At 38.7% G+C, this 15653-nt stretch overlaps 1 protein-coding gene across 1 annotated transcript; it reads left to right on the plus strand.

Annotated features, from left to right (window-relative positions):
* The first annotated feature begins 228 nt into the window (after positions 1-228).
* TM4SF18 (transmembrane 4 L six family member 18) lies at positions 229-13839 on the plus strand. Its single transcript, XM_082654168.1, has 6 exons — positions 229-307; positions 399-592; positions 3285-3374; positions 8873-9015; positions 12703-12883; positions 13646-13839. Exons 2-6 carry the CDS (start codon positions 416-418, stop codon positions 13658-13660), a joined length of 606 nt encoding a protein of 201 aa, XP_082510294.1. The 5' UTR covers positions 229-307; positions 399-415; the 3' UTR covers positions 13661-13839.
* The last annotated feature ends 1814 nt before the right edge of the window (positions 13840-15653 follow it).

Raw genomic sequence — 15653 nt, forward strand, 5'->3', positions numbered from 1 at the left:
TGTGGGGTGAAATTTGCCAGACTCCATTCCAACCGCCCCCCCTCCAACTTCCTTCTGCAAACATGCCCAGGATTCAGTCTTGAGTGCTCTAATCCAGAGGAAAATGACTTATTTTAAAAAGCAGTAAAAACACCACATTCCTTTGGCACAGGATGAAGACCAGCTCAGCTTTTCAGCCGTTGATCTTTGTCTATTGTTCTCCAAACAGTAAACCACTATTTCCACACCGACAGATTGCAGGCTGCAGTTCTGTCCGAGTCCTGGGCTCCTCATGAATATGAACTGAAGGGCTCTGACCCAGAAAGTGGTAGGTAATCTTGGGGAGGGGGCAGGGGGGGAGACAGGTAAGGAAGAAAAACAGGCTTGATGTAATTCTACACTCTTGAAATCTCCTGCAGGTTCTGAGCAGGGTAACATGGGGTCTTGGAAATGTGGAAGCTGCCTGAGTAGTCTGCTGATTCCTCTTGCACTTTGGAGTATAATTGTAAACATATTATTGTATTTCCCCAATGGGCAAGCTTCCTATGCCTCCAGCAATAAACTCACCAACTACGTCTGGTATTTTGAAGGAATCTGTTTCTCAGGTATTATGGTAAGTGTGACTTTGGAGACTTGGGATTGCAGAAGGGGGAGTTTTTACTAAGCATGAACTTGTTCCTAGTGAAAATGATGAATCATGGAAAAATCATTCTTCTAATCCTTGGTTTGGGTTTGGAAGATGGAGGGGGGTGAAAAGGCAGGTAGTCCATGAGGACTTGGAGGGTAGCTTTGTTTTCAGTAAGCTGCTTATTTATGTAGCTCCAGCAATGCAGGAAATTAGTCCTAATGAAAGTTGGTGGGACACTGGCCTATAGAAATATTATATCCTCATGAAAGCTGTGTGTCCACTAATGCTATTTAATCTCCAGTGGCATTGCTCTTTCCTAGAAAGGATTTTCTGTCTGTACTCAGGATTTCTCTAGCTTGGAGTGGTATTAAGACAGTGGGAAAAGCAGAGATTTGAAGATTCAGACAAACTTGAGTTCCAGTCTAAGCTCTGTCATTTGTGTCATGAGACTTTAAAGCAAGTTACTCAATGTCTTTGGGTGGGTGTTGATGAAAACTAAATCAAAGTAGCCACAGTAAGAATCCATGGATGTTTTTCCGATGACTTTGTGCTCTTTAAAAACAAACTGATAGTAAATCATGTTGGCAACTCAGAGGAAAAGAAGTTTTTCCTGATCATATCATTTCTAAAAAAAAAAAAACACACTGTGCACGGTAAGCTTTCTATACCAACAAGAATGCAAAAAAAAAAAAAAAAAAAAGAAAATCCATTATAATCTATCTCTACATCTTTGTGGGTGTTTAATTATTATAACATTTGAATAAATATGTTGGAAAGCAGTTTCATTTATTTGCACGTTAAATTAATAAACTTTGAAATATGAATACACAGTGCTGCTGAAGGTGCTATGTGCTAGGTACATAATGACTGTTGGTGGTGGTACTATAAATAAATGCAAGCCTTTGGGAGACATTTTTCATATGATATATTAAGATCCATGAAAATGCTTATGTCTTTTGACTTGGTAATCCTAAACCTGAGCATACATTCTGAGGAAATAATCCAGAATAAGGAAAGAAATTTATACATAGATGTTTGTGGCAGCATTATTTATAATAGCAAAAAACTAGAAGCATCCTAGCATAGACATGGCAGAATAGATTATGGTCCATTCACTTTATAAAGGATGAAAATTGTAGTTATGAACATGTAGCAACATGGAAAACACATGTTATTTTATATTAAGTGAAAAAAGATATAACAAAATTGTGAATACATTATGATTGAAATTATGTAAAATATACACATGTCGGAGTACATACTTAAAAACATGTGAGAGTAGTGGTATTTTGGGTAATTTTCCTCCATTATTCTTGAGCCCTCTGTATTGCAGCTATATTTTACAACAAAAAGGGAGAGAAGTTTCTCTTTAAACACGGGCTATGCCTGTGTTTCTCCTTTGGCACAGGACTCTAGGATCTAGGTCTAATTATTTCTAACAATATTGTAATGAGGCTGGTTACTGCACCTGGTTTATTGTGGCTTATCTTGTCATTGTTTCTCTCAATATATAATTGTACTAAGTGGAAGATTTGCAAGACCTTACTAAAGTTAAACCAGAATCTCTTTAAAATTGTGTTAATTAATGGTGTTGAAAGGAGGAGAATGTAGGACTGTTTGCTTATATTCCATGTAAAATTTAAAACTGTAAAAAGAACCTATTCTCTAGTTTTCACTGTCTAGGAATTCTTGAAAAATATTCTTTCAAGACCAAATCCTTTTTGGAGAAAGGAGAGGAATATAGATAAATAATTAAATGGATAGATAAATAAATCATGGCTGAAGGAATTTGGAAACTGGAAATATTCACTACAAGGAGTAAAATAACAATGAACTCAACTACAAGATTCAGTACTGAACAGTAGAAGGAAAGGATAGGTGGAGAATTTGCCAGAAGCAATTCACAGTCCATACCTGCCCAAACCAAGGACTATAATCTTGGGTTGACCAAAAAGATAGTTCGGGTTTTTCTGTACCTGAACGAACTTTTTGGCCAACCCAATAGTAAAGAAATCCATGTTCTTTCCGGAACTTGAGCCCTTTCTCTAAGATACCAAGAAAGGGAAGTAGAATACACTGAATTCTCCCAGTTTGTTGGCTTCATACAGACAAAACCCACTGGAAAATCTGAATCTAAGATGATCTGAATACTCGGGGACATTGAATTTACTTTACTTTGGATTAAGAGATTTAGTTTCAGAGTAACCATACCTTTCACCTGGATTCCCAGAGGGCAGTAAAAAGAAAGAGGCTGGCAAATGGCAAAGTCTGGTGAATGGTTTTCCTTTGTCCTCCACAACTGAGTCAGTGAGAAGTGCACGCTTGCTGCAGAGGGTGGTATTCTCGTGCCCATACCATTTGCCCCTCCTTAATCATTAACTTTTGATAACTGATAACTATGATAACAGCTAACATTTATCAATCACATGTTATGAATCAAGCACACTATTCAAAATTTTATGTACAATAGCTCATAACAACCCAAAGAGGTGAGTTCTCAGCACCATTTTGTAGGAAAGGACTCTGGAGTGCATACAGTTATTAAGTGGCAGAACCGGGATTTGAACCCAGAGTTACCTGATCCCAGAGTCTATGCTCTGAAGCACTGTGCTCTGATTCTGAGCATGAATGCAAACTAGTATTCCATTTCTGATATCTTTTCTCTTCCCTACTATAGATGCTTATAGTAGCAGCAATTCTTCTTGTACTGGAGAATGATAACAACCATAAATGTTGCCAGAGTGAAAACTGCAGCAAAAAATACATGGTAAGAACAATAGTGTTTTGAGGATGGTTGAGTGTGCTCTGGCTTTCTTTCCTCTCACTTGGGGATGTGAAAATATTGACACTATTGTACCCTCTCCATCATCCTTTCAGTTCAGAGCCCAAGAGTTTCCTCCAAATATTATCTATTTTGTCTACCGTTTTCCTCCACTTTTGTTCTACTGATATTCTTCTAGCAATTCAATATTTAAAGATATATGAAATTAGAAAATAAGATTACCTTTTCCTAACTGGGTTTCTGTGAGTCTATTTTTTCCCTTATCAACTTTATTGAAGACTAATTTACATATAATAGATGCCATCCATTAAAAGTGTAAAATTCCATGAGTTTTGACAGTTAACTCTACCCATGAAACTAGCATCATAGTCAAGATATGGAACATTTTCATCACCCCCAAGAGATAATCGTTGATCTCTTTTTGTCATTATAGATTAGTTTGTATTTTATATAAATAGAATCATACAGTATTGGTCTTCTGTATCTGGCTTCTTTCACACAGCATTAGATTTATCTCAGAGTTGGGTATATATGATGTACATTTTTAAAGCTAGAACTTTAAAGATAATTAAAATAGAGTGAAGAGAGAACAATACAACCACATTTTCTAAGCCTATGCTCAACGCATAGGCACTGGGTTCCTGTATTTCCACCATCATCCACCTCCCCCTCCTCCTGTCATCATCATTTATTCATATTTGCATAGCACTTCATAGTTTGTTCATATTTACCCAATGAATTATATCATTGCTACTCCTGCTTTATAGATGAGTCACCTGTGACTCAAAGAGAATATGATTCATTAACTAGGAGGAGCTTTGCCAGAGGTCTGGGAGACATTCTTTGCGGCAGTGGTTCCACATGTTGTCTGCACATTGCAATGATCTGGGAGCTTGGCCTTAGAATCCCACCCCCAGAGACTCTGACTTAGTTGGTCCGAGGTGCAATTACATTTAAATATGCAGCCAAGATGGTATGGCTTACTTTATTTGACTGTTGCTTTTGGAAGATTAAATTCGTTGTTTAATTCACCATTGTGCCCCTAGTGGGGAAGAATTAGAAGACCAAAATGCTCTCCCTCTGTGTGTGTGCGTGTGTGTGTGTGTGTGTGTGTGTGTGTGTGTGTGTGTGTGTGAGTCTACTTTCTTAACCAATTGAATCAAACATCCCCCAGTAACTGTTGGTATTATACTACAGAAAAGCTTTCAAAATGGTCTAGGTGAAGCAATGGATTCCGGTAAATTTTAACCTACGTACTCAGGGAATTTCTAGAAAAGAAATGTTTGTACCGTTAAGTATCTAATAAAAATCCATGTGTTCAATTTGCCTTAACTCATTATTAGCATCTCCAGCACAAATGGATGCTAGAAATAACGTAGAGTCTGGACACTGGCATAGTCAACATTGGATGAGATGACTGGCATCTCAGTGGAAAGAGCAGGAGGAAGGGAGAGAGGATTCCCTGGATTTTCTGCTTGGTTCTTTCAAAATATGCTCTAGGATAGGGGTCCTAACTGATATGCCCCCAGATGCCAAATACCTGATGGCAGTGAAATATGTGAAATATGTAGACATTAGAGCAAATTTTCTGTTTAAGGAAGAGAGGGAGCTGCTACTCAGGTCCAGCCAATTGCTACCACTACAATATTGGGCAATAATTCTCAATTTTCAATAGGAAGTAGAAATATGGAGTTTTAAGTAAAACTTCACAACTATAAAATGTTGGCAATTAATTCTCATTTAAACTAAATAAAACACATCTTGCAGGCCAAATTTGAGTCTGCACCAGTTTGTAACTTCTGAAGCTCTGGAATGGAAATTTAGGTCATCTGAGATTCATTTTGTAGAGGAGAAAAAAGTTTCCTCAACCCTCTTTGGGTCCCTGGTTGGGTCTGAAAATTAATCTGATGACAGGTTAACATGAGAAAAGCAAACAAATTTTATTGAATTTTCACATGTACATGTGTGATTTCACAAGAGAATGAAGACCCCGAAGATGTGACTAGAGCAGGAAGCATCTAAACTTTTTAGATAAAGAAATAATAACTTTGTGAAGAATTAACAAGACAGAGAGATTTGGGTTAGGGATAGAAAAAGGTGAAGAAGTAACTAGGAAAATAAGGTTTAGTTAAACAACATTTATTTATACAGAGTTCTTGGCCCCAAATTTTAGTCTCTGGTAATAAGAATGTCTTCCTTCCTTCAGGTGCAGGGAGGGTATCTTTCACCTGGGCGTTTTATGACCTGTTTCAGGGAAGAAGGGTGAGAAGGTCGGGGAGGTTAGAGTGAACTTCCCGCTTCTGCCATTTCCACAAACTCCTTTGGCTTAAGAGATTAATATGCCAAGATGCCATGTTTTGGAGCAGCACGACCTGAACCCCATTCCTCTGTGGTGTCGCATCTTCTGCCAACATTCTGTGGGTTGTTATCACTGGAAAACAAATACTGGCCAAATAAGGGCACTTGAAATAATAGATAATATTTTGATTATGCCTTGCACTTTTCAAATAATTTTTATATGCATTGTATCCTTTAATTTTTGAAACAACCCTATTATGTAGGCGCTGTAACCATCTACATCATCTACGTTTTACGGACAATGACACTGTGACTCAGCAAGATTCTTATTCCCACTTTATTTTGAGGCTTACTTCGATTGTGCAATTGTATCCACTCATTAGATTGTAATTTATACATGTATACATACATATATATATATTATGCTATGGTTGTAAATTCACCAAATGGAGAAATTCTCCACTGATCTTTCCAGCAAACTGCTTAAGGCCATTTGGTAAATAAGGAGCTCAATCTTTTGAAAACGTCCTTCTTCCTTTTTCAAAGATGACATTAGCGAATAGGTAAATATTTTTTACAAAGTATAACTAACAGAAATCTACTGTAAAAAAAAAAACCTATTTATCTCATCCCATGACAAGGCAAAACTCTATTAATAATCAATATGAGAAACATAACTTGAAAGAGCTTTCCATCATATGTAAAGTTGCCAATGAGATTACTAGTATCAAATAGGAAAAAAGCATAATTGTTCTTTCCTTCTTTGTGTTTTTAAAATACTTTTTTTCTGATTTTCCATAATGATCATGTATTGATGTTACATTTATAAAATAACTCCAAGCAAAGAAATATAATTTGATATAAACTTTGTTCCAAAACTTGCAGGTTTTTTGTTCTTTTTCTGGTCTCAGCTTTTGAATTTATCAACTGGCCACTGCATGTTTCTGTTTGGCCATCCTACTCTCACTCGAAATCAACATTTTTTAAACTAAATTAAATTTTCTCCCAAGCAATACTGCTTTTCTTGGCATCCCTATTTCTGTCTCCTTTTCACTCAAGTCCCAAACTCTGGAATTTTTTCAGCCCATCTCCAGCTACTCATTTCCTCCTCAATGTCTTTTTGTCCAGTGCATGTCTTTGTTGCCACAACTTGACGTTTTCTCCACATGGAATTCTTATCTGGGGGCTCTCTCACTTCTGGCTGGTGTGCCCCACTGCCGGAGTAATTTTCCAAAATCATTTATTGGTTCATGTCACTTCCTTGCTCAAAAATTAATTCCGTGGCTTGTTAGAAAAAGAGCTATTCCAGGTCTAAGGCAGCATAAATTCAAACTGATCTTGGGACATCTTGTGCCAGGAAGCAAGGAAGTGTTCAAAGAATGATAGGGGTATATTGAAGGGTACAGGAATTGACTTGAAGGGATGTTCCCACTGGTCATATGTGAACCATTTGAGCATCGAAAGGAATAATAACAATTATGAGTTATAACATAATGAATTAGAAAATCCATGCGTCCACAATATTACAGAAAGAGAGGGGCAGAGGAGAGAAACGGGAAATAGAAGTTCTTCTGTACAGAAAAATGATAACTTACAAATGCAGGAGAATGAAAAATTAGAAAAGCAGTACATTACAACCGCTTATTGTGATAATCGGTGATCAGTGAACATGAGGGTCATCAGTAGATGCTAAATCCACCTGCTGACATGTCTTTAGGGAACAAGATATGACACAGTCTCAAAGTATTACCTCACAGATGCCTTCCTAATAGCAAAGTAGAAAATGGACATTTATAGATCTGAAGGACACCACTTTAACCAAGAGATCAAATTTAGCATCATCAGTAGCAGTGAGAGGCCCATAATGTATCCACGCCAATCACATGTTCTTGCCAAAGTGTTTAATCCAAGCCCAATTGTGAGGAAACAATCAGGAAAGCCCTGAATGTGGGGCTTTCTACAAGACAACTGGCTGGGATTTTTTAAAAAGAATTTAATATCCTGAAAGAAAAAAGGCAGCAAGACTAGTGTAGGTTAAAGGAAACCAAAGAGATGTAACCTTGTGCCTAAACCTTCATTGGATCCTGTACAAAAAAAGAAAAACAATTGCAGAATAATAGAATATCTTTATTCTTGGGACGTAAGTGCTGGTGCGTTTAGGGGTGAGATATCCCAATGTCTGCAACCTACTTTCAAATGGTTAAGCGACAAAAATGTAAATAAATATGTGTTTGTCGATGTACATATACATACTGAGAGAGAGGGAGAGAGAGCAAGCAAAAATGGTAAAATCGTCACAAAAGTTGAGTCTAAGAAAGAGGTACTATACTTTCAACTTTTTTGTAGATTTGAAAAAAAATTTTAATCAAAGGCTGTGGGAGAAAAATCCACTTACTCTGAAGGATGAAGTCCAGTCTCCTTGATCCAGCATCCAAGGCCACCTTCTGCCTGGATCTCCCAAGTTACACTCACGTTATAAGTGATATAAGGGCTGGATTGTGTCTTATCAGCCCTGCTTCCTCAGTTTTAGCACCGTGCCAAGCTTCTCCCCTCTGCTCATCTGTAGGAATCCCTTTTAGATCAGATCAATCGACTTAAGTCTCACAACTTAGCTTGTGTGGATCTGGTGGTGAACATTGCTCATTCTTTCTACTCAATTGAAAATACCCACCTCCCCTTCAATCCCATGCTCACTTGAGTATAAACATGACCATCTAGACTAACACAATGATATTTCCCCACATATTCCTGTGTGCGAACATATTCAAATATCATCTTCATAAGAGAAAAACAAGGATCATAGCTTTTGATTCTTAGAGAACCCACCCTACCTAGAAAATAACTTCTTCAATAAAGAAGTATAGATTGATTGATCACATCCTTTCATTGCATTTATGTATGAGTTGATCATTATTTCTATATCAAAGCTCCAGAAAAAAAGGGGAGAAATTTAGTAAATTAACTAATTTTCTCTATGGAATGCCAAAGAAAAAAAATCATTTAAAAACTTATTTTTAAGATCAAGTGGGTTTGGATTAAATGTTTCCCTTTTTTCTGTGGACATTTGTTATTACACAGGCTGCAGTAGGCTTGGATGACTAGGGGAAGTTACCTATCTGATCCCTTATTCACAATATCCCCTTGTCTCATTCTATGGCACTAACCTCCTTCTATGTTTAATTTAGACACTGCTGTCGATGATCTTTTCTGCCCTTGGAATTGCTTTCTCTGGATACTGCCTGGTCATATCTGCTTTGGGCCTTCTTCAGGGCCCTTACTGCCGCACCCTTGATGGCTGGGAGTACGCCTTTGAAGGCACTGCAGGACGGTAAGGAATAATTCCCTGATTTGGGAGGAGGTCTGAAAGTCAGAAACACCTGGCTGCATGCCCATACTCATTTTCCATGATCACTTAGCGGTTCTGTGTCTACCTTAGTCCAAAATGTTCCTAATAGTTTGCTAATGTCCAGACCAATTTGTTCCTACACTGAACTCTGTTTAGATCTTTTTTCCTCCAGTCTTTTAATGTCACATGCATTCACTATTTTAAGGCTGTCGTGGACATTTCTGAATGAAAGGCATGTTTCTGCCGTACTGCAGAACAGGGCTTCGTCGTTATTGGGGTCTGGTAATTGCTGGAGCTTGGGGCTTGGGTGGCTCTGGGAAGTCAGTCTTGTTTTGTGGCCAGGCTGGACATGGAGTCTGTTACAGATGTGAAAGGGCTTGGCTGGGAGAGAATCACAGTGCCGTTGGATGGTGCTATCCGGAGCTATACTATTAGGGGCCACACGGAGGTAGAACCAGGCAAGGTGGGCAGCCAAGTGAGATCCAGGGACATGAGTAGGTGCAGGAGTTTGTGGAAGGAGCCAAGAGCTTATGGGGCATGTACTGAACAAGAGTCCTAGGGGTAGCCTTGCTCCGAAGGCTGGTGGTTCAGTCAAGCGTTGAGGGACCCAGTCCTGGATCACAGAATGCCTCACACTGGCATTGTGCTGGCTCATGGCCCTACCAGCTCGGGAGGGAGCAGGGCCCAGACAGAGATACAAGAAGATCTACTCAATCTCTCCCTGTCTTGTACTGCACAGACAATTCCAATGGAATAAAATGAGGGAGTGTCGGTACCATTCCCTGGGGAAGTTACACTTTCTTCTCAAATCCCCATGGCTGGCTCTATTGTTCAAAGCCCACATCCATTTGGAGCTTTACCTGCTCACCTCAGCCTGCACAGCACAACTGCTTCTGTGCCCATAGCTGCCTTTATTCTAAAGTGTCCACGAGGTACCCCATGCTGTGAGCAGAGCTCTCCCTCAGGTCAGGAGAACCTAGAAAATTACTTCAGGTCTTTCTGAACACTTGGAGGAGGGCTCAGGAAAGGGGACCCTAATGTAGAAAGTCCCACTGGGTACAAAGAGTCGTTCTTTATGCCACCAGCCCCTGAACTTTTCCCCACCCCCAAAACAAGTAAGCCTCCAATTTCAATGCAGGAATCTCAGGCTGCCCACATGCCTCTTCATTCCTCCTTTAAAGTTGCCCTAGATATTTGTATTCACCTGATTCCAGGTCTATAAATGTGTTTAGAGGTGAAAAATTGGAGGCCATGAAGGGAAGCTAAGTTTCTGGGCCCCTAAAGAAGTTTCCAAGGCTTGGTGAATGCAAGGTGGAACAGCTGTTAATGTTGAACAAATCAGCTGAAAATTGCCCAAATCACCTCTTCATATGTACATTTATTCAACAAATATTTATTAAGCGCCTACTAGGACCCTGCCTTGGATTAGGTGCTAGCCAATCAAAGATAAATTACACAGGTTCACTTCCCTCTAGAAACTCACACAGATTTGACAGAACGTTCTGCTGAGATGGAAGCCTTAGAATGAACATTGCCCTTAGAGCACAGAGCTTCAGTGCTTGTAGATCTGGGTTGAAGTCTCCCGTCTCCTACTTACAAACTGTATGGCCTTAGACAAATATCTGGATATCTCTGAGCCTCTGTACACTGGAGATAATAATCATTCCTACCTCACAGAACTGAAAATTAAACAGAAGTAAAGCACAGCTTAGATTTAATAAATTCTCGACATACCAGATTTTATTATTAAAATCATTACTTTGCATAACCTTCTATACCACATGATGGTCTTCCATCTGCCAAGTTGACAGCAAGTTCAGCCATGAAGTTCAGCCACTGGCACGGTGACCAGCGAGGATCCTGCATCAGTTTCATTTAAGAGCATTTGTTGATCTTTGCAATGCCCCAGGCACTGCCTTAGGCCTTAGACATGGCCATTTAGAGATGCATAAATCCCAACAGAGTTCTCACAGTACACTGTGTAGTGAGGAACTAGATACACAGATACAGCTATAGACAGAATTATAACATAACGAAGTACATGTTTTGTTAGAACGGTGTATAGAAATTGTGGAGAGAATGAGTATCAGGGCAAATTTCTCTATTCCTTCCAGACCCTGATAGTGCATTTATGACTCATTCCGTTGATACAAGAAGAATAAATAGGACCGTATCCTAGGAGAAAAAGAGAAATCCTGCAAGGCATCTTGCTTTAAAGTGTTGGATGATCTGTGCAGAGTATATACTGGGAACAGTCTAGAGTAAGGATCTTGAAGGGATTAGCTTCCCTGGTGTCAGAGACTGAGTTAGGAGTAGGAGGGTGTAGGAAGTGGGTCCAGGGAAATGATAACAGGAAATTACATCTGTATTGTGCTTTATAGGTTCCAAAGCATTTTTACATACGTCTCATCAAATATTCACAATAACCGTAGGGTTAGATATTTTATACCCATTGTCCAGATCAAAGAGGTAAAATCCCTGGCCCAAGATCCTACAGATCCAGGAGTTCTGACTCCATATTCAGTGCTGTTTACCCCTTGAGACCTAAGGTCCATTAACAATACCAAGAAATTCTCAGAGTGCCTCTGAATGTCCCAGAGCATAGAGAATAAGAAATAAAGAAAGGGAGGAAAGAGAGAGTTAAGGACCACTTGCCTGGCACCAAGGTTGCTTGAATCGCTGTTTTGAAAAAAGACATCTTGCTATCAACAAGATATTTACAAACAGCTCTGCCCTGTAACTGGGCTTGATTGTTTTTGTGGGGGGGATATATATATATATTTTTTGAGAAGACCAGTTTTTAATTTCGATTTAGTTCAACAAAGACAGTGTCACTCTTGGAGAAATGCTAATGGCCATAGCTGACCTGGAAGTGGGCAAAAGACAGGATAATTCAGCATGGTTTTAAGACTACCTTAAACGTGGAGGTGGTTTAATTCTCAAAATCCTGTGCTACGCTAGACTGATTAAACCATTCAGTCTTTTGCTTTTCCACCTCATAATCTCAACCTTTTTAAGAGCTGCAGAACACACAGTGGACCCCAGACCAGCAGCATCAACATCACCTGGGAACATAGAAACCCAAAGTCTCCACCCCATCCAGACCTTCTGAATCTGAAACTCTAGGCTGGGACCCAGCAATCTGCATTTTCACGAGCTTTCCAGATAATCTTGATGTATGCTCAAATTTGAGAACCATTGTTCTAAAAGGCTTTGGGACAGAGTCTAAGAATAAGAGCATCATTTCTCTTTGCTCTTTTACCACCTGTGTGATTTTATATCCAGTGCTAGCTCAGCCCTGTCCCTGATAGCGTAGGCTAACTCTGGACTCCTAGGAAATGGGCAATCTCTACCTCTCTTGGTATTGACATGTGAGGCCTTTCATTGCTGTTGAACTCTTCAGTATGCATCTTGCCTCCTAAGTGAATTAGAATTGTCTGAGGCAGGTACCATGTTCCTAATAAGCATAGCCCTGTGCTGTGCATACTGTGTGTTCAATTGTGTATCTGAATAATTTTATCTATTCATTCACATTTAATAATTTTGTTTTTTAATCATATATCAGTATCTTAATTTCCCAAACATATGAAAACTTGTAGCCTTCTTCCTTGGACCAAGTCTTTAGGCGTGGCCATGCATCATGTTGACCATTTCCTTCCTCTCTCTCAGTTTCCTTACAGATTCTAGCGTATGGATTCAGTGCCTGGAACCAGCACACGTAGTGGAGTGGAACATCATCTTATTTTCTATTCTCATAGCTCTCAGTGGTCTTCAAGTGATTGTCTGCCTCATCAGAGTAGTCATCCAGTTGTCCAAGATACTGTGTGGAACCTATTCAGTCATCATCCAGGTAACAGAACCCCACTGGCACCTGTACCTCCTCCATTTTACCCCCACTGTCCAGGACTCAATGGATCTTGTTGGAAGGATTTTAGAATTCCATCATTTTCTTTTTATTCCTACTGCCCTCATGTTTACTCAACCTCTAATACCTCAATTTTTCTAATATTCCAATGTGTCTGTTGGCTTATCTAAATGGATTGAATTGATGGAATAACTATAAAATCACATTCTATGTTGTATGGTGAAAACACCACAGGTGTTTTAAATGAGCAATATTTCTATGTAGAAATAACTCAAAGCTCAAAGAAATCTTAGCATTTATTGAGAATGTCCCTGTTCATAAAATAGTCGAAGGCTCACAACCAATCCCAGTGATATAATTTCTCTTTTGAATGCTGCTACATTTAAATAATCCTTTTTTATATTGAGTCATTAGTGAGTGGTTTTGAAGAAGAGAAATATGTCTTTAATCTATTGAAACTACTTCTGCTTCATCTGCTAAAATATTAACGTTAATTTAATTATGGTGGAAACTGCTAAACCTATCCATCAAGTCCAGAGTAAAGAGAAATCACGAATGAGACATCTTGTATCTTGTTTAACAACATATAATGTATAATACCTTTCCTAGTAGTTTCAAATAGATATTTTCCTATTCTATCATGTTTTGCATATAAACTATAAGTTTAAGTTGCTACTTGGATTATGGATTATGAATCAAGTTTACTTACTTTGTTTTTCTTTCTTTCTTTCTTTCTTTTTTTTATAGCCTGGAATCATTTGAATAAGAACAAGAATGTTTTTCTTTAGCAAGATATGGTCATCTACCTTGTGTCTATTGTTTGGACTTGAGGGCCATATTCAGATGATGGCTTTTTTCTCCAGTTGGTATTTATTGTCCTCACCAGAAGTGCCTTCCATTTAGAATTTTTTTCTAAAGCTATATGTGTCAGGATCTTCAGAAATGTTCATACCCTTTGATCAAATAAATCCAATTTCTATAACCTATCCTATGAAAATAAATAAGAATACGAGATAAAACTTTATGCAACTACATATATTTGAAAATTATTTAATATTCTGGAAAATTAGAAATACCCAGAAAGTCTAACTTTAGGGGAAGGATTAAACAAAGCATGGTACGTTAGTTGTAATATTATGTAAAATGATGATTTAAAGATTATGAGTAGTACTATGTGAAAAAGCAGATTACAAATTGATGTTTACAGTATAAGGGTAACTATCCAAAACAAACAAAACAAAACCAAATAACCAAAATACAGGATAAAAACTAAATCTAGATGGATTTACACAAAAATGTCAGCTGTGGTTGATTTGGGTCCTAGGTGACCCTTCCTACTTGTCTATATTTTCCAAGTTTTCTTTATTATGTTTTACTATTAAAATACTTTTTTAAAAAAACGTATTTTTACTATTAAAAGGTTTGCTATTTTTCCAACTTTTAAAGGAATACACTTTTTCCAAATGTTTTCCAACATTGACTATCTGTAAACATCACAGAATAACACTTCAATCAATGTTCAGTGGGGAAAGCAGTGAGATAGATAAGCCACAAAATGTTGTACACAAATTTATATAATCTAATTGAGCTCTTGGCATTATTTTTTAAAATTTTTTTTAACATCTTTATTGGAGTATAATTGCTTTACAATGGTGTGTTAGTTTCTGCTCTAGAACAAAGTGAATCAGTTATACATATGTTCCCATATCTCTTCCCTCTTGCAAATCCCTCCCTCCCACCCTCCCTATCCCACCCCTCTAGGTGGTCACAAACCACCAAGCTGATCTCCCTGTGCTAATTGACCTTATTTTTTTACTCCTGGTGGTGAGTATGATGAGCTACAAGAAGTAGACTTGAAATGAATGAGCAGTTGAGGACATGCTCAGTGGGTTATAGAAAGTGACCACTGACCAGTTGATACCTGTTTCATGGAGAGCTACCGCTAAATATTTATTTAAAAAAATTTTTTTAAAGTAAAACATTTATGAACTTTCTACTTATACTTGGCATGACCTTCTGGAGGACAGCTGTCATGTTTTATATTTTTCCATCATCCGTAGGGCCTAGCCCAAAGCAGACATAGGAGACACTCAATGTTGGACATTCGTGCCAGGCTCTTCTGCTCCTCATGGCTGCTCTGCTGAGTACCTGTCTCCATCATGGACCCATTGGGCCTTAACACTTCCACCACTTCCCCATTGCCCTCCTCCATGGACACTGTCAACATTGCTCTACCAACGCCTGCCTGGCAGTTGTAGCCAGTAGTCTGGAGAATGCCACTCTCCTTGATGCCTGCTCAACCTATAGCCTTCTTTAAGATAGCTGCCCTGTCCACAGCCTTTGCTGAAGTGAGCATCTTGAAAGCAAGCCATGTTGGGTACCACATGACCCCCATGACCTGGACTTAGCTGACAGAACTGGGACTGGCACCCAAGCCATGGGCAGCCTATTGTCACTCTAGTGGCCAATGATTTAGCCTAAAGTGAAACACTGTCTAAATGAGATTGGTGGTTATTCTTGCTTGAAAATTTGAATTATGAAACCAAAAATGAAGCCATGCAGACATTGCTGCCAGGAAAACAAAGGATGAGGAAGAAAGCCAGCCAGAGAGTATCTGATTACTCTATCAAGCCCACAAGCTTGTCATATGCAGCATCCTCTTTCTCCAAAATGCTCCTCAGTCCTCTTGTAAATGAACTTCTGGCAGGTCAACCCCACCAGTTTGTCACTAACACTGTCTCCATTGTGTTTAGAT

Source organism: Grampus griseus (genome assembly GCF_964374135.1).
Source record: "Grampus griseus genome assembly, chromosome: 5".
NCBI classification, from domain to species: Eukaryota; Metazoa; Chordata; class Mammalia; order Artiodactyla; family Delphinidae; genus Grampus; species Grampus griseus.